This window comes from Telmatherina bonti (genome assembly GCF_933228915.1).
Source record: "Telmatherina bonti genome assembly, chromosome: 18".
In the NCBI taxonomy this organism is placed as follows: domain Eukaryota; kingdom Metazoa; phylum Chordata; class Actinopteri; order Atheriniformes; family Telmatherinidae; genus Telmatherina; species Telmatherina bonti.
In genome coordinates this window covers 35,434,836-35,455,147 of record NC_136616.1, presented here as the reverse complement: position 1 = coordinate 35,455,147, position 20,312 = coordinate 35,434,836, and the positions used below count along the sequence as shown (strand labels likewise).

At 42.3% G+C, this 20,312-nt stretch overlaps 2 protein-coding genes across 2 annotated transcripts in view; both read left to right on the top strand.

The window, feature by feature from the left end:
- The window catches only part of LOC306769306 (uncharacterized protein), a 30,628-nt gene extending 29,482 nt beyond the window's left edge, over window positions 1–1,146 (top strand). The window contains exon 20 of the mRNA XM_079257872.1: window positions 1,053–1,146. Within this exon, the coding sequence (XP_079113998.1) occupies window positions 1,053–1,127 (75 nt within the window). The 3' untranslated portion in view covers window positions 1,128–1,146. The remainder of the gene's footprint in view (window positions 1–1,052) is intronic.
- Window positions 1,147–13,636: 12,490 nt separating this feature from the next.
- On the top strand, window positions 13,637–19,892 carry LOC306769038 (lecithin retinol acyltransferase-like; the record flags this gene model as incomplete). Its single annotated transcript, XM_079257538.1, has 2 exons — window positions 13,637–14,185; window positions 19,740–19,892. The coding sequence occupies 2 exons, from the start codon at window positions 13,637–13,639 to the stop codon at window positions 19,890–19,892; spliced, it is 702 nt and encodes a 233-aa protein (XP_079113664.1).
- Window positions 19,893–20,312: the final 420 nt, after the last annotated feature.

Below are 20,312 nucleotides of genomic sequence, written 5' to 3'. Positions count from 1 at the left end.
GTAAATGGAAGATGAGTTTTCAGTAAAAACCAGTAATCTACCGAGGTTTATGAACCAACAAGACCAATAACCTCACTGGTCGTCCCAGAAACACATCAGACCAGCAGGAAAATGACCAGTATGCCAGATGTCCAGTCTGTCCATGTGAATGGGGTCAAATGAGACGTTTTTGGCTGTTTTGTGCCAAATGTTCCAGAAACGTTGACATCAACGAAATAGAAACAGATTTTTTAGTCTACTGATATCATAAACAACCGAGCAGGTCTCTTAGGCCTGTTTGACGGTTCCATCCCACGCCTGGAAGGTACAAAATCGGCTAAAATTGTGATTAAAGTTGTTTTAGAGGCTTCTTGGGGCGGTTAGAATAACCTTCGGCAATCTCTCATAATCTTCTTTTCTCCAGCTTCTTTCAATTGGCTTTTATAGAAGCCAAATCATCTGAATTTAATAAATAATCCATGTTCAATAAGAAAATACAATCCAGACAAACCTGTCAGGCTGCTATTGGCATAAATAATTGTTATGGTCCATTTATTTATAAATTTTCATCCTTTTTTTTAAAAAAAAAAAAAAACAATTTACACACAGTCTCTTCCTTGTGTCCATTGTCTTTTAGCACTTTCATCTTATCGTCTTTATGGGTCTTTTTTGACGGGTTTTGGGGGAAGGGATTTGCTTTACGTCTTAGCTAGTTGCATCTATTTTAAAATTATTTTTTACAAAAGAAACTATTAGTTTCAGATGATTTTAGGATGTTAGCGCATGCTTTGCCTGCTTTTAATCAGAAAGTACAGGAGTGTGCTGCGGATTGAAGCATCAAAGGATTATGTGCTGAAAGAACCTTTTCATCATCTGAAATATGAGAAAATAAAGGTTTCTTTAAACCTTTTTATTTATCTCAAGTTTTTTTCCACCTTTGTAAAAACTACAAAACATCAAAGACGCCTTTACGCGTCCAAACTAATAAAACTCAAACACACAAACTGGGAATTCCAACACGTCGGATTGGTCTCGTAAAGTCGCACAGACCTTTTTGTTTGGTCTTTTCTCAGGGTAAAGCCTACGGACAGATGCTGCTGGACCTGAAGCTGAAAGGACTGCCTGACCTCAAATCACTGGTGGACTGAGAGACGCTTCTCTTGACAGGAACAATTAACACAAAGGGATCATTTATGGATCCAGATCACGTCCTTAAATTAAAAATATATATCAAAATAAACTTCAGGCCTTAAGACGGTAACATTTCTTGAATTTATGGTAGTTTTAATCTTAGAAATGTGTGAGATCAGATTCACAGGACTAAATCCAGAATGCAAGTTTTAACCAAACACCCAGGAGACATGGTTAAAACAGGCACTTTGGCAAATAATGTTTTGGTATTTTCAGGAAATTTGAAATGAATTAAACTCCAGTTTTTGCCTTTTCAAAAGAAAAATAACATCCTTACCGCAACAAGTTGGTAGATTTAAACTGTATCACGTTGAACTCGCACATCTCTTTCCTTTTCACAACGCTGATGAAAAAAACAAAAAGAAACAACCATTTCAGGTTTAAGAGTTAACACACTTCATCAATGTAAGAAATACCAGCTGGCAAAGCGAATTTATTCAGACCTGATAAGTCACATCCGCAGCTGATCCACCCTGAAAAATCGTACTTCCTCATCTGAGTTACTGCCAGAGCCTGAAACACAACATCCAGCGTGACAATAAGCAAACAAGAAACCGAACAAGCAAAATAAAACCATGGAAATGGAGAACTTTCCTCATTATGGGCTTAGTTTCTTGTGTTTCTTTCTTCATCATATCAGAAGGAAAATGTGTCTGATGCTTTTGATCCAAGTACATGAGGAAAGTCCACAACAATGTTAAAATCAAGTTGAATGAACGGTACCCACAAGATGCATTCCTAATATCATAAACTACGAGTGGTAAATAACCTACGACATCAACATGTTTGGTCACGCGTTGGTTGGTCATTTTCCACCAATGAGTCATTACAGTCAAACCCCAGAAAGATTAAATAAAAACTATTATTACATTACTTGTTGGTTGAATATACACAACTATTAAATGTAATGGTTGAGTCAAAATTCTTCAACGAGGCAGCAAGTTTACATTCCTTTTATCCGTAAAAAAAAATGCCAAAAAAAGTAATAAGCGCCTCAAACTATGCAGCTTATTTGGGTTATTTTGTTCTGCAGTGATCAGAACTGGTAACACGACCTTGTCCAGGCTAAGGTAGCTGATGTCATTTAAATTTCTGAAAAAGTCAGATACAATGGCAACAAAAGACAGTGTGCAATAGTTTGTCTATGGGGTTGTGTAGCTGAGAATGGTCAGGATCAGACAGCAGAACGTGCCAACAATGTCAGGTCAGGTTTCACAAACTTGGTCTGATGACTCATGTCTTTTTCTCCATTTGCTGGACAGTCTGCTGAGCAGTTCAGGCTTTTCTATCGGAAAACCTCAAATCCTCCCATTTCACATGGCCGTTAACTTTGACACATTTATAAATGTCGCTGACCACGTTGCATGACCACCAGTCCACCATCCAGCCACCAACAAACATTCAGGAAGAGGAGAGTCTTGTCGAAGACTGATAGGTTGACATGAAGCAGGATTCAGACCGCTGTTGGACAACCTGCTCGACTACCGGAGCCACTGCCAACCTCATGAAAGACCCACCTGACAAGTTACAGGATTTAAAGCACCCTTCACGCAGCTGGGTTGGGAACACTGCCTCAAACGATACTCAGCAGTAGGTCTGTCATTTCCATTCAAACAGACTTTTTTCTTTCAACACACCAGTGGTCTGTCCGGGGTGTACCCTGCCTTTAAGCTCCAAGCTGCTGGGTAGCATCACAACGCTGCGTAAACAGGATGGAAATTGAATAAATGAGGATGTTTTATAAAAGCGATGTCTTGAAACCTAACCGTCTGGTTGAGACTCTACATCATAAGTTGAGCTGCTTTTTGTTATTGTAAGGTTAAAGATCTTTTTGGATTAAAAACAGGTGAAGACATTGGAACAGTGTAGCGTCTTGAAGCTCCTGTAAAAGCAGCCGACTGTTTGTTGTCATCGCTGATAATCTGATCAAAGCAGAGGTAGTTTACATCCCAGAGGCTGAGATGTCCTCCTTTATTTTGCTTCAAGGGATCTGCCCCGACCTTTGACCTCTGACCTTTTCAGGTCTCCTTTGGGTTTCTCTTAGAGCAGTGTTTTTCAGTCCAGGATCTCATGGCCTACTGCCCCACATGTCTTAGATGTATCTTTACTCCAACGCACCTGATTCAGATTGAACTTCCTCATCAAGGATTTCCTCTAAAACAAACAAGGCAGTGCATCCTGAGGACCAGGGTTCAGAAACACTGCCTTAGAGATTAAATCTTTGTTTTGGCCTCAAGATAACCCAATCAGATATCTAAGGAGACAGCCGTTGGCCTCAAATCTGACGATCACAACGTTCACCTCAACACGACCCGGCTCTGACCAGCAGCACTGCAGGAATGTACGCCTCCTTCCACCAACCCGACTCTCTGGCTTCCAGTCTGCTTAGTCATAATCACAACCAGGCCAAAGCTGTCAGAGTCTGGGCTCAGATCTCACCATGTCCTCCATCAGCTGCTGCTTCTACAACTCTGTCCTGGCTCGTCTTTGTTGCGTGACCTCTCTCATTCTCCAGGAAAATTCTTCAACTGCCTTCTCGCTCATCTTTGACCTCGTTTTGAAAGGTGTCTCACAGTTTGTTACCAAGTGTTTAAAGCTGCCCTAAATACAGAAAATGTGCAGCGGTTCCCAAACACAAAAGGAGACACATTCAACTGCCTGCCTGAAACAATAAATAAACAGCGGGCCCTGTAAATGGACAGAGACTTTGGAGCACAAAAAGAAACCATAATACATGTCAGCTAGACAAATTCTTTCAGATGTGAGTTGAAAGCAAAGAAAAAATATAGACAATGAAGAGGGAATCACACGGGAAAATGAAAATCCCTCAGCTTGTTCTGTGGAGTTACAGAACAGCCGTGGTGTAGAGAAACACATGGGTGAGGTGTTAAAATTAAAGCTTTATGTCCCAGTTCCTATAAAAACCCCGAGTAAAACGAAATTCAAGCCGCAAGTGTCACCACTTTGCATGGAAAAGAGGAAACATACTGGTGAAAAAATGGAGAAAGGAGCTCTGGGAGCTAAACTCTGGACGCACATCTGTCCGACATATTCTCTCTGGGGAAATGACGAGGCGTTCCAGGCTGTTGATGCTCGTTTTTCTCCCATCTTTAAGTCATTTTGTCATGATAAACTTTCCCACAGCGACTATTTGGGTCAAATCATCGGAATCGAATCATGAAGAGATTGTTGGGAAACCTTTGGCATCATTATCATCAGTCATCGTCATCTTTCCCTTCATCCTTTTCTTTGGAATTGCTTGAACAACTTGGGAAAATTTCGTCAAGATTCTCAGTATAAAAGATTCAGACAGATGATCAGAAGCCACTATAAGCTTAATTTATGTTAATGATGGATCAAATCAAGAGCATGAATGCAGCCTGACTGGTTGGTGGGGTGGAAGAGATTGAGCTACAACCAACATCAAGATGGATGTTACTTGACCCTGAATGCAGCATCGACTTGCATGACTACATGTAACTTGGGGTTGGTCAGTGAATGGACATACTTGACTTATTCCACGCATTAACTGGGATTTAGAACCACTGTCCTCTACTTCACTTCAAAATGCAGCAGCTAATGGGATTGTATATTGGTTGCAAACCAAGCTAGAACCTTCCTGTGATTCGGATATATTGGTAAACTACAGAGTTTTAATTTTAATTATCCAAATATGCATCTTGTCTGGACTATTAAGCACTACATAAATATTATACAAGTATAGCTGTAATGACAAGTAAAAATCTTTGGGAAAGCACATCCACAGGTAGTTTAAATCACATCACTGTTGAAACAAAACTCCCTAAAAAAGAAAAAAAGGCTGTAAATCCTGGACTGAAGTACTCGTATTATTAAACTTGCATCATAATCTAAGTGTTAACTAGAACATTTGCCTAACCTTTTCACAATAAATGAGAATTTTTGGCATTTTTGTCTTCAAATTGGGTTGTTTTTCCATAATCCGTAAAATCTATTCACCCATTCACTGAACCAGCTCAAACACTAGGTTAAAGTAAGGATATATTTTATAATAATATAGTTTTTGGGAATAATTTTACAAAAAAAAAGATTCATCATTTACTGAAAAGAAAAGAAGAGGTCTGAGACTTGAGCCTTGTGGAACACCGCGGATGTTTCGTTCATTTCAACAGGCCTATCCCGACCGACACTGCCTATGAGCATCTATTGAAATGTTTATTAGCAACTATGATAGAACAAAATGTCTTTTATCTTATCAAATGTCTGGGCATATTTTGTTGTTTTTCTGGACAATGAGGGACACACTTCAGTTCAACTTTCTTCACAAATTTGAACAAAAATGTAATCAATGCAAGGATTAATTTATGGACTGAGAAAAATGTTTTTGATGTTTGCTGGAAAGGAATTAAAAAACACTTTAATCTTATTGTTGTCAGTTCACAATGAAGAATTGATCATACGATGAGCATTAAGAAATGTTCGATAAATCAGCAAAAGAAAACTATAAACTTCATTTAGAATGAGCAAGACAAAGACACGTAGTAACAACCCATCTTATTCTTGAAAATTTTGCATCCAATTTACAATTATTTTAACCTTTTGAATATTGTTTCTGTATTCTTGAGACAAACGATAGTTTAGGTAAAGAAATACTCACTTTAAAGTTTAATTTTTGTCATTATTGAGGAAATGTTTTAATGTTGCTGGGAAAGAAAAAAAACAGAAATTAAACTTGTATATTTTAATTCATTGAAAAGCGCTAAACATTTAATATGCATCATAAAATCTCTTTACAAAAACATTTGAAGCGCCATTACAAAGATTATGCAAAGTTTACAAACTCAAATGATAAAATCAGCACAAAGAATTAAAATATTTTGGTGTTCATGTCTGTGTCAGTTTCATGTTAATAATCAGTAGATATTTTCCAATCACAGAGATTTTCATTTTGACTTGAGTGCTTGCTGATGATAAATGCAGTTGTAACAGTTTTGTGAAATATATCACTAGATGGTTAAAACATTTCCACCCTTTTCATGGATATTGTTTGGTTTTTGGATGCTATTATTATCTTTAGGTAAAAAACAAAAAAAAAAAACAAAAAGCGAGGTCCAAGACTGGAGCCCTGTGGAACACCAAACATTTTACTTCTTTTTCATCAGGCAACCAGCAGATACAAAACAAGAAGTTTTTAACAGTTTTTAACACAGCCTTTTGTCTTTAAAGCACACTGAGAACAAAGATAAATAATGCAGACGGTGAGCCATGTAGGACACAAAATGCTTTGTTCATTGAATGTGTGATGTTGCACTTTAATCAGTCTGAAGAAGCCAAACGGTGGAATCATTCGTACTTTCTGTACGATGAAGCAAAACAAGTATTTATTACAACAAGCGCAGCTTTCTTCAACCTGAACTTTGAAGTATTTTACAATTCACTGATATTAATTCATTGGCTGCCAGCCGTTGCTGTAGCATAACACCACCGTGCCACCAGCGTTTTGGCTCATCTTTCGGGACCTGCGTAATGTTGAGTTCAGCAGATGTGAAGGGCCGATTTTGTTGGGTGCTTGTGTCAGGGTGCATTTTGTGTCCATGTACAGAAAGCACATTTCTGGAATGATTTAATCTGCATTTCTGGTCAAATCGGCTTTTCATATACAGAAACGGCTAAAGCGTAAAAGACGTCTTTGGCAGGATACGTTTGGAAAAGATGTCTTCAGCAGCCAGTAAGCTTAATGTTTATAATGATTGTAAAAGCTGAGTAACATGTAAAGAAGATTCATCATGCCTTCATTTTTCATTTAGTCATGTTTGATGTTTAAGCTTCCATAACTTGTTTTCTAAATGCATTTTAAATTTGCTGTATGAAAATGATTTTTGAGAGTAAAGATGTTTATCACCAAATCCTCTGTTCAGTGTTTTTTTCCTTATCAGTCAGCTGATTTGCAGAAATAATTGCCCTGTTAGTGGAACTCCTGCAGAATAATGTCTTCCATTTCCTCCTGTTTATATCCATCAAGATGCTTTTCTTAAGATTTAGAAAACTGCTTTTTCTGCTGAATTACAACCACTTGGTTCGCTTGTTTTTCCTGAAAAAACAAAGCTGACAATCATGGAGAGCACGTATAAAATTAAACCAAGCTGAAGAAAACAGCAACACAAAGAGAAGATCATAAACACAACTAGTTAATGGTGATTAAACCAGCATGATGACACAGTAACTGAGGTTGGTAAATGTGGGACAAATATATTATTAGGAATAAATTGAAATAAATGGAGCGCCTCCAAAGAGCAGAGGCAGACCAGGATGCCCGTAGGACCAGTGAGACCAGCAGCCACCAGGACAAAGAATCCCAGCAAACCCACCACAGGAACAACCACCATCTGCCCAGAAAATGGCAGAGATGACCTTAGCTAAACCCCCCCACAGCCTTGGAAACGCTTTTCTGCGTTAATCACTCCCACCTTAGATATTAAACCAATCACACAGTTCTCCTCGGAGTTCCACTAGAAGCAAGTTCTGCTCAACTGATGTGTCGAAAACAAGTCGTCGGATGTCTCCAACCACAAAAGGACGTTATTTTTTCCTCGTGGCTTTGAGAAAAAGACAAAAATTCTCACGTCTGGTGGAGGATGGAACAGGCTTTATGGCCTGCCAACCAGAGCACCTCCAGCGATACCGTCTGCTCAGACAAGTCACTGGTCCAACCCCAACACCAAGTGCAACTCCACCTTCTTCCCCAAGTCACTGGTCCAACCCCAACACCAAGTGCAACTCCACCTTCTTCCCCAAGTCACTGGTCCAACCCCAACACCAAGTGCAACTCCACCTTCTTCCCCAAGTCACTGGTCCAACCCCAACACCAAGTGCAACTCCACCTTCTTCCCCAAGTCACTGGTCCAACCCCAACACCAAGTGCAACTCCACCTTCTTCCCCAAGTCACTGGTCCAACCCCAACACCAAGTGCAACTCCACCTTCTTCCCCAAGTCACTGGTCCAACCCCAACACCAAGTCCAACTCCACCTTCTTCCCCAAGCAGGGCCTGGGAATCAGGGATGTAAGGACTGATGTTTGTGAAACGTGTGTTTTGTTTGTAATTAAAGCTGCGGAGCAGGAAAGACTCAGCGCTAGGTGTGACCAACCTGGGCAGACCCTGCTACCTGATATGTTTCATTATAATCTGGTTGTTAAATATTCTAATACCAAAGAGCTGAAGAAGGGTTGGGACACGGTCATATAACCATGGAGCTTTTGTAGAAGGCCAGGATGATGAGCTAACACTGTTCTTAAGGAAAGAAGTCTTGATGTGCACGTAATCTGATGATTGAAAAGAAAGTTAACTTTATTTTTGTTGTTGAAAGTAACGGCAAGATGATGCTGTTGGAAGAGGACAGGTCTGAGGACCAACACCTCATATGACTGTAGATAAAGAATTAAGTAAAGATTACTAATAGAGGTGTTGATTGGCCTCCTGGTTCCATGTTGAACATGAGTAGGATGAGCTGAAGAAACAGTTTCATCCATGATGAAACAGAACCTAAAGTCTCAGTGACCACGCTGTTGTTGGACTTGCACAGGATTTATCAGATGGTTGCATGCACATATGTCCCAGAAGAGACGTTGTTTTTACGTTCTGATGCAGCCTGAAAAGTAAAACTATTAGTCTAAAGTCATCAGACTTGTATGGATGGATTGCTCTCATGTGTCGGGGCGGATAAAAGCTTCTCTGCAATGCTGTCACAGCTGATAAAAGGAGATAAATTACATCTCACTGGTCATTTTTCTGTCTGTCTTTGTGGTGGTTTTCTCTTTGTTGGTACCTCGCTGTCTCTGTGAGACTTCTTTGTCACTTTAACCCCCAAAGTTTAACACACCAAAAGGATCACAGCATATTCAGATGGATGGATTTAGCATCTTCGTGGCTGGATAACTGGATGTAAACATGTACTCACAGGGCTTTTTTAACCCTTAAAGCTCCAAGCCAGTTTTTGCTTTTAACGATTCTCCTGTTTGTTTTCTTATGTAAAAATCCAAGAAGCTGAACTTTTTAATCCCAGTCAGGATGCAGACATGATGTTTTCAGGGTAAAATGAAGATATCAGTAGATATGGCAGCATAAAGTCCAACAATAACAGCCAAAATAATTGATCACGAACAGTAATTTGTAGAAATAATTTAGACCAACAAGCCTTTTCTCATCTGCCGTCTTAGTGAAAATATGGAGATCTTTTGTTGATCTTTACTGCTATTGAACCGAATAATAATGATGTGCAATCTCAGGAACCTCACGACTTGATTCGATCCTGATTTGGTGGGCGATGATTTGATTAATATTACAGATTTTCCAACCTTCAACCCCAAAGATAAAATCTCATGGTCAGTACCAGCAGCTCCAAAGCTGCTAGCTTCCTGCTATTTCTCCTGTTTATCATTTAGAAGGACGGACTTCCGGTCCAGGCAACAGTACGACTTTTGGCTTCCTGCTTTACTTGACAGCTGCGTTTATCATTTAATTTTTATTTTTAAAAAAAAAATTGTTTTCAAGCATTTTCTTATCTTATAGTTGAATTGGCACATGTTGCATCAGGATGTATCGATCGGTGAATCGGCCAAACACTACTTCCTAGCATCACATGTCTAATATCAGCAGCCATAACGTCTTCCATCACCGTTTTCTTCCAATGTGTTGCCAAGCAACAATGGAAAAACCTTGGAAAAAATAAGATTAAGACTAAACTTGAAATATCCTGCGTTCATTCCGTCTGAATGGAAGAAAGTCCACAAAGAATTGGGTTGTTTTCCTTCAGCGCTTCTTAAAATCATCCCAACTTGTTTTTATTTGTAGTTCTTGTTTTGATCCCACAAATCCTCCACAAACTGTTCAGACAACATGCTTAATGACACACACATGGATATAAGGCGGCCTCTCTAAAAGTTTGGATATCCACCTGTTGACTTTCTGACTTACGGAGCTACTGAGTTACATCACCCTCGCTGTCAATGTCATTAAATGTCTGATCATCTGAAGAAAACGTGAAAAGCCCTGCATGTCTCAGGGAGGCCCTCAGCTCAAGTTAAAACTAAATAATAAATAAAACATCACAACATCCAGACTGGCTCAATGTGGTCTTTGGATTCACTGACATAAACATCAACAAAATTGCATGAAATGATCAAAAATTAAACAACAAAACAATCGCAAGAAGATGCCAAATGACTAAAACACAACCAGAAGGAAGAAAACCACAAAGTATATATTTATATCTAAAAGGCCTGTAAACAACTGCAACACAGACATGAGACAATGAAAACATCTTGAGCCAAGCGGCATCGAAGAAAGACAAAAACAAGCAGGGAGACAAAAAACAATCAAAAAGATGTAAACATTGACACTTCAAACAACAGATGTAAAACATTAATGAACTAAAATGGACAATAAACTTCTACAGATTCGTATCTGATAGGAAATACCTTTATGTAACACATGTGAAGCGTTTGCAGACAGTTTTTACTGAGCTTCATCTGTGATGTTCTCAGACTGACTAACAGCAACAATCAGAAACATATTGCAGCCGGTCCCCGAGGTCTCCTCGTGGTTTCTCTTTTAATCCCAGACTGCTGACGTCTGTTTTAGTTTTATTTTTATGGGACTTAACATAAACCTGAAAGTTAAAAACTGTCCCAGAGTGTGGATCAGCTGAAACGTCCCCTCTTCGTATAAATGTCCTCATCGTCTCTAAAACAAAACACGGTCCCCAAACCCACACAAAGACCAGGACGTTCACACAGATCTGGTTCTCTCACGGCATCACTGAGCTCCATTCATCTTTTCACAGCAGCTCCGTCGGCATGACATCAACACACTCATTCAGCGTCTAGATCTCATCTGTCGACACTCATTCACCAGCAGTCAGGCTGACTCTGTGGGGGGGGGGGCTCAGTCTGGGGGTCGGAGTGTGGGTTTCATCATCTACTCTTAATCCCTGAAAATCCTCTTCTTCACTTCAGGAGTGAAAGAAGGAAAACCAGGAGGAACAATGAATAAAATGACAATCAGCTGAATGTGACGAAGCAACAAATTATAATATTTATAATAAAATATTTTAATCAGTCTGATAAAAAGGTTTGTTCATAGAAGCTGCAGCAGAGCTGTTTGATGATGATAATAAATGTGTTTGTTTATTTCTGCTGTAAACATGTTTGTTTTGACTGTAAACGTGTTTATTTCTACTGTAAACATGTTTATTTCTACTGTAAACGTGTTTATTTCTACTGTAAACATGTTTATTTCTGCTGTAAACATGTTTATTTCTGCTGTAAACATGTTTATTTCTGCTGTAAACATGTTTATTTCTATTGTAAACATGTTTATTTCTGCTGTAAACATGTTTATTTCTACTGTAAACATGTTTATTTCTGCTGTAAACATGTTTATTTCTATTGTAAACATGTTTATTTCTGCTGTAAACATGTTTATTTCTACTGTAAACGTGTTTATTTCTACTGTAAACATGTTTATTTCTGCTGTAAACATGTTTATTTCTGCTGTAAACATGTTTATTTCTACTGTAAACGTGTTTATTTCTGCTGTAAACATGTTTATTTCTACTGTAAACGTGTTTATTTCTGCTGTAAACATGTTTATTTCTACTGTAAACGTGTTTATTTCTACTGTAAACATGTTTATTTCTGCTGTAAACGTGTTTATTCCTGCTGTAAACATGTTTATTTCTGCTGTGAACATGTTTATTTCTGCTGTAAACATGTTTATTTCTGCTGTAAACATGTTTATTCCTGCTGTAAACATGTTTATTCCTGCTGTAAACATGTTTATTTCTGCTGTAAACATGTTTATTTCTGCTGTGAAGTTGGTCTTTTTAACATGGGAGTCTATGGGGATTTGCTCTGTTTTGCAGCCCCTAGTGGATGAAGGGGGAACTGCAGTTTTATGCACTTCTGCATAGGCTTCATTTTTAACCGCTGGAGGTTGCTGCTTGGCTCCACCTCATCACCATGAGAATCTCCCGTTCCACCTCATCATGATGAGAATCTCCCGTTCCACCTCATCATGATGAGAATCTCCCGTTCCACCTCATCATGATGAGAATCTCCCGTTCCACCACGTCCCAAAGCTGCTCTGCTGGATGTAGATCTGGTGACTGTGGAGCCGTTGGAGGACAGTGAACTCATCGTCATGGTGGAGATGATGTGAGCTTTGTGACATGGTGCATCATCCTGCTGGAAGTTTCCATCAGAAGATGATACACTGTGCTCAGAAAGGGATGGACATGGTCTAATAAACCTCCTTTTCAACCACATGATCCCATTTTATTTAAGGCCATAACTGTGGCATCCTTTTCATACCGTCCCACGTTGCCACCCTCATACTTCCATCTATCTTTTATGGTGCCATACTTGTCCGTTTATCCATTAGTTCAGAGATCATGACCACCGCTAGTGGTTCTTCGCTGCGATAAAGTTCTTTACATCCATCTAAACAGACCAGAAGAAGATTAAAACTAAGAAGACATTTTCCTTCAGGTTCTTTCTTGGTGGTTTCTGCATCGTCTTCTTCCTGTTCTGCATGTTCACATTCCAGCATAAATGGATCTTTACATGGAACATTTAAACACCTTTTCAGGTTTCTCACAACATTCAAGCCGGATCTTTCTGTGTGGAGTTTGCATGTTGTCTGTGTGTGTGAGACTTCCCTCTGGGTTCCCCAGCTTTCTGCCGCAGTGGAAGATGATCGCTGGAAATTCTCCTGCAGTGTGTGGGTGGTTGTGATGAACTGGTGACCAGTCCAGGGTGTATACCCTCCATATCTGCTGGGATAGAAACCCCCCCCCCCCCCCCCCCCTCACAAAAAACAGGCAAACAATTTTTACTCAGATGCTTTAATTGTTGCATATCTGCACATTTGGCTGTATACATTTCTTCTTCTGTGGTTTTCTGAGCAGTTGGAAGAAAATAACCTGTTTGTGTTCAGAAAACCAGCCTGCAGTTCACACACACTTCAGCGACGGGTTCACACTGCCGGTGTGTGTGTGTGTGTGTGTGTGTGTGTGTGTGTGTGTGTGTGTGTGAAGCCATTTGTTGACCCGAACCTCAGCACACTTCCCACGATGGAGATGATACCTGAGTGTCAACAACATTTGCTGAGCTGGAAGTTATGAGGGGCAACATTTGGTTGGCATGAAGTTTAACGCGCATGCGTGCGTGCGTGTGTGTTTGCGTGCGTGTTCAGAGTTTACTGAGTTTTTCTCATGTTGTATCGAAGAAGTCAAAACTATTTTTTCTCCTTTTTAAAAATGGATGTTAGGAGCTGCTTTTTGTGATGCCCCCCCCCCCCTCCCGTGTTTGCGTCTCAGCCATCATGACGTCACTCTCCCAACACGCGCATAAACACGACACACACCTCCACACACCCTCCGTGCAGGAGGAAAAGCCTCCGACAGCAGAAGCAGAAGCAGAACGCAGTCATGCTGGACACGCTGACCTTCCTCCTGGAGAGACTCTTCCTCCTCGCCCACATCAAGCTGTCCAGCCTGCTGCCTCCTCTGGGCAGAGACAGCGGAGAGCCCCCCCGGCGCTGTGAGCGGGAAGACCCCCTCCCGCAGGGGTTCCAGCGGGGAGACCTGCTGGAGGTCCCCCGGACTCTCTTCACCCACTTCGGGATCTACCTGGGCGAGAACCGCGTGGCGCACCTCATCCCGGACATCCTGCCGGCGCTGACCGCCGACAGCCGCCAGATCCAGGAGATGGTGACCAACACGCGGCTGCTGCTGGGGGTGCTCTCCAAGCGCGCCAGCATCCGGGTGGACTCGGTGGAGGACTTCGCGTACGGAGCCGGGATCCTGCTCAACGCCATGGACCGAGCGGTGCGTCGCGGCGCGCTGCCGGCGGAGGAGGTCGCGCGCCGGGCGGAGCGGCTGGTGGGCAGCGTGCCCTACAGCCTGCTGTGGAACAACTGCGAGCACTTTGTCACGCACTGCCGCTACGGGACCGCGCAGAGCCTGCAGACCGACAAGGTGAGATGCTGGCACCGACAGGGCTGCGCCTTTACGCGCCGCGCGTAAAACCGCGCCGTGGAGCGGTTTTACGCGCCGCGCCGTGGAGCGGTTTTACGCGCCGCGCTGCAGCGTGAAGATCCCACATGACTTCATTATACTTAAACAACTGTTTCACTTTTTAAAACCAGGCGTGAAGTAAATCAGATCACTTAAAATCTTAATTTTTTTTTTTTTTTTTTTTTTTTGCGGTTAAAGCAGAGAATCCATCATTTTAACATTTATTTATTGATGGAAGAAAAACCCCTTTAGATGCACCATCTCGTTTTTAATGGGTCCTTCACATAAAACTAACAACACAAAACAAGAGCAGCAGCATCTACAAAAAAAAAAGACATTTACAAACAGGGGGAAAAAGTAAATAGATAAATAACTGAACTTTGACTCATTTGCAGGTTATTTTTTATTATTATGTTATTTTTGTCCACTTGAGAAGCTTTTTGGAGCTTTTTGCTCCCAGGAGGAAAACTTAAGAGATCAAAGACTCCTTACATACACATTCCATGTTATTTATTTTTATTTTATTTTATTCATTTTTATTTTGTTCTTTTATTTCACATGCGACGCTTCAGGTTCCAGTGAGTGTTCACACTGGCAGAGTTTAGCGCCAGAAAGCTGCATGCCTCATAAAGCTGCAGGAGCTGTGGAAGATCTTTCATTCCTGCAGGGAATGTCGCAGAGATGGAGGCAAGCTGACAGGAAGCTCTGATCAGTTTTATCGAGTTTAAGGTTCATTTTTATAAAGAAACATTTTCTGACAGGAAATGCAGCGATGTCCAAAGTGTTGAGGTTCCCGTTCTCCATCATGCAGGTGTCGAACTCCGGTCATCGCTGGCCGGTATCCTGCTGGTTTTGTTGTCTCCATGCTCCAACACACCTGACTGATCGAAGAGGTTCACAAGGAGCCTTTTGGTCCTTTTGATTGGAAGCAGGTGTGTTGGAGCAGGGAAACAAGTAAAACACGCCGCATCCTCGAGGAGTTTGACACCCAGATCCATCACACCAGGTCCAGGTTCTGTGAATCCGTTCCTCCATCAGATCTGTTTCCACCGATCTTCAGTCCAGTTTTCGGGTCATGTGACCTTTTCTGGCTTCTTGACACCCATGTTTCCATGGAGACCATTTCTGATGAGGCTTCAGCCAACAGGAGATGGATCAGCTGCAGGTCCAGATCAGGGGTACGCAACTCGGTCCTACGAGGATCCAGCAGGGTTTCCATGTCTCCCTGCTCCAACACAGCTTTGTACAGACCCTGATAGGCTGTTGGATCCACTTAAAATGATTCAGGTGTGTTGAAGCAGGAATCCATGGAAAGCGGACCTTGTAGGGCCAAACTGAATAACTGGTCCAGATGCATCTCTCAGGTCCTGGTCCGGGTCTTTGCTGGATTTCATGTCGTCTTCTTTTGTCTTTTGTCCTGTAAGTGTCCAGTTTCTGCCTCCATGCTGAAGTTTCCTGCTAAAATCCTGCTTTCTGTCTGTCCGTCTGTCTGTCGGTAAAGTTGGCTCTTTGCTCCGCTGCCCCTGACATCGGCTCATCCTCGGAGTGAGGAGCTTCTTTCCTGCGGTGACGGCTCGGAGGTCGGAGGGAAGTTTACAAAGAGAAAAACACATTTCCAGGAGGAATAGACAGAAAATGAGGGAAAAGCAGCAAAGAAAAGCTAAAGGATGCAAACACAACAAATCGTAAGAAAAGTGAGCAAAACGTTTTTTCTGAGGAACAACGTCATTAATAAGAAGTTCCTAAAGTGTGACTGAGTAAATAAACATCACAGAATCAGTAAAATCCCATCAATGAAACAGAAATGGGAGCAGCATTCCCAACTGGAAACAAGTCTCAGGTGAAAGTTCACACATCTTCTCCCTCCTGCTCTGTTGGAAGACGCCGTGTTCAGGGGAAAAAGTAAATCTGGGTCGCTCCTCGGAAAAGTCCTGAGAACAAGAGCTGCATTCAGAGCCGCGCCGCCTGCCAACGAGCAGACGGCAGCAGCAGCCAGCCAGTCGGCACACTGTGGAGCATTGTGATGATGGAAACCAGTACGTAGCCCTACTGGTGCCTTCAGCACTCAGAGTGACGACTTTAGGATCGGTTCGGCGTCGTCATCTGTTTATTTGGAGCAGATCTGCAGACTCTTCCACCTCCCAGTGTTCACACCGTCTGCTGGTTACTGTTAGCGATGTTTACCTGCTTCAGGAGCCAAACTGTGTGATTTTTGACCCATTTAAGACGATTTTTCACTTGTTTGGTGATTGTTCACCAGTTTTCGACTCAAAATTGTCGTATTTTGTCTAGTGATGACCACCAGGCTCACAAATGGTCAGAAATAATGGATATCCAGATAATAAGACTTGTATAAATCCTGGTCTTCATGAGGGTCTTGGACAGTCGGGACGCCAGTCGGCTGCATGCAGACTGGAGCGGTAATGGCAGCTATTCCGGCTGCAGATCGGACCGTATTGTCCACGTCTTCCCGACCTACGTCGAGTCCACACACGTCATCACGTCTGTGTTTTCAGAGTTCTCCAAAATAGTCGAGGCAGCCGACTTTCTCTGTGTGCGTTTCAACAAACGATGGATGTTGGCGCTTCCGGGTTCTGATGACGTTACGGTTCCCGTCACAAGGGTCCAACGTGTCGGGATGGACCAGCAGTGAGAGCGGTCGGGTCGTATCGTGTCAGAACACAAATGAACTTTTAAACTCTTTATTTATTCGTGCAGTTTGTTCCAGTATTTCTGAAGCACAGCTGCAGTGACTTTAGTCCAAGCTCTCTCCTTTGTTCCGCCCAACAAGCCGGCTGTCGGTAAAAGTGTCCGAATCGGTCGGGACGGCCTTCAGCGTGACCAGTGTGTTGATATCCAGTTGCTGGCTCCAAAAGTCACATTTATTTACAGCACACTGAAAGAGGAAAGAGGAAGAAGAAACAACCCGCTGAGTCAGTTTCTGGGGCTTTAAAAGGTAATTCTTTCTGCTGTTTAAAGACAAATTACAACAACATCAGTAATGATCTCGGTGGATGTGATCAGACGAGCTAATCAGGGTAACGAGGAGCAGATGGCGCTTTCCCTCCTGCTGCAGAGAAACTTTCCCCTCATCAGGTTTCACTTCCTGTAATTCCCAACCGAAGCATCTGACCTGTCTGCTTTCTCAGAGCCCAGTCTGCTTCTTGCAGGTTTATTAACGGGGGGGGGCGAAGGCCAACAGGAGCTCTTAAAAGAGCCTCCGAGGGCCCCGCAGGAAAATAAACAACAGGTCAATTATCCCCTCCATTCTGCTACAAGCTGCGTCTCACTTCGTCGTCTTTTAAACAGAAAACTCAGATTTCAGTCATTTAGTTTCGGAAGAAATTCTCAGTCGGAGAGGCGCTGAAAGCTTGATGGGATTTTAGTGGAAGTTCTCCTTTGTGACACCCTCAGGCTTCACTTTGGGCCGTTTGTTGTTCGCTGATCTATTCACTCAGTAAACAACCGATTTCACATTAAACACCTACAAACCCAGTCTGACCCGGTCTTCAAAGGTCGGGGATGGTGAGGATTTAAGCACCAACAGCGTGGCAAATCCACCAGCAGCTCTGCCAATGCAGTGGCCAAACAGTTAACCCTTCACTCCCCTCTGCAAGCACGACAGTCCCCATGAGGAGGAGGGTGGGGGGTTGGAGTTAAACCAACCCAGCCAACCACTTTTCCATGCAAACACACAAAATACTCATGAAAAGGGTTTGTAAAATAAGACTTTATTGATCCCACAGCGGGGAAATGTACAACATGGAGAAACATTTACATTTCTCGCCCCAAAGCTTTAAAACCAAAACAAAGAGTCTATATACCCCCCCCCCAAAGAAAAGCTCTAAAGAAACGAAAACGTAATCTTTAAATTTCCAGTTTGACATCGGAGGAAACTTCTCAGACCACAACACCTTTCCCTTTCAGCATGACAGACCTCTCAGCGCTCCTTCCCAGATCCATCCATCAGAACGAACCTCGGTGTGTCCAGATGCAACTCTGGAACACCAAACCCAAGAAGCAAATGTGGAGAAAAAGACAGTTTTTAAAACATTCATTCATTTTCTGAACCGCTTATTCCAATTCAGGGTCGCGGGGAAGCTGGAGCCTATCCCAGCTGGCTTTGGGCGACAGGCAGGGTACACCCTGGACAGCTCGCCAGTCCATCGCACGTTTTTAAAACATGTAAAGTCTTTTTTTGGTCTTTTATCACAATAACAAAAGTAATTTTTTATTTACAGTTTATTAGTGTGCAATGTGTCAGGTGTCCACTAGGGGGCAGAAGATTAAGAAAATCTCAAAGTCGCAGACAAATGAACAAATTTACTCCTAAAACATGTTCCTTTTTTTTTTTTTTAGGTTGTTTAATTTGTGTTTTTGTTTTTTGTATTGACAGAGTTTTAATATCAGATTGTGTTCAATGGGGTTTTGAGCAAAGTTTTTTACCATGAAGTGAAACAAAAGGTCTCGGAAACTTTGGCCGGATGAGTCAAAACATCTGATGATGTTAGAACTGACTGTACCCTGGGAAGAGAGGATGGAGGAAACAACGAGAGGAAACACTGGAAGTACCGGGAACTCGTGGAGGAGTGCAGGGGCTGGAGGACATCCTACGAGCCCATAGAACAGGTTGTTCTTACTGTAAAGTCCTCAGCCAACTGGGAGTGACAGGGGCAGCCAAGAATAGGGCCATTAGATCCGCTAGCGAGGCGGCAGAGAAAGCCTCAAGGTGGATTTGGGCTGAAAAGGGCAGATCCGTGGGGAGCTACTGGGACGCAAGCTGGGAATTGATCCCCCCAGTTGGGTTGCCTGGGTGAGGGTGTCCCGGTGCATCCATGAGATGTTTCTTTGACAAGGGTTGAATGTGTATGTCACTTTAGATAAAAGCGTCTGCTAAATAACCATAAAATACAATAGAATAGAATAGAATAATTATGCTTAATTCAACCAAACAGAATGAAATAAAAATGTTTAACAGAACCGAAACAAAGAAAGTATCTTCAGAACACAAGGTGGCTTCAGGGTTGGATGGAAGAGGCTACAAAGCCAGACGGTTTGAGGAAAGGGAAGAACAAAACCCTTCCAGGGGGCGTTCTCCGCTTAGTGTCCATTTCCTCCATATTTTGGTACGTTTTTAGAGAGCTTGCAGATCCCAACACAGCAAAGGGAGCAGTACAACCAGAAAACCTGGGGCAGTGTTGGGAAGTATCGCTGACTCTCAACCGGGTGAATTGATGGCGCCTCCGCCTGCTGCGCTGCCTCTTTTTATTTCTCTTGATGACATCGTGGATAACCATGTTTTCCACTGTTCTTAGCTAAACTGCTGTTGAAACGGAGCTCTGTACTGCCCTCTGCTGGACGCGTTGGGTAACAAGAGCCGAAGTAACTGAGATAAATGGATTCACTTTGCTTTGATTTGGTTTTGATGTTGACTAAAGTTATTGATTCTACAGTCGCTGGTCACTATAACTTACTTGAGTTGGGTTGACGTTGTTTCCTTTTCTCTTCTCTTCAGTTCTGTGAATGGTTGAAGTCGCTGATCCGGGACCAGCGGAACGTCCTCCTAACAGGGCTGCTGGGCCTCCTGTCCATGGTGTGTTTGGGAGTATCCCCCAGCACCGCCCTGCTCACCTTCCTCATCCCCTTCACCCTATGGATGGCCAGCTAAGACCTGCCGAGACCACCGTCACCAGCGTTTGAGCCTCATCACCGGTTACCACAGGCTAAGACTGGCAGAAAGGATGCTGACAAACATTATGAACTTCAGGATTTAAGTCTTATGGTACAGCCAATGATAACTGTTAACAAGCCAGATTTTTAGTTCACTTTTAGAAACAAGAGTGACTTTAAAAAGTCTTTAAATGGCACCAAATGTCTTAATGGGCAGAGACGGGAGTTAAAGCAGATTACCCAAATTACCCAAATAAAAGTTTTTCTGCTCACATCAGGTTTAGATTTCCACAAATCCAACATTGGAGCAATACGATTAACTCTAGAACTTTCCCCACAACCTGCCCATGTTTGTGGATACTGAATGTGACATGTACTCCAAAAATCGGATGATTACCAGATTATTCCAAGTGATCGT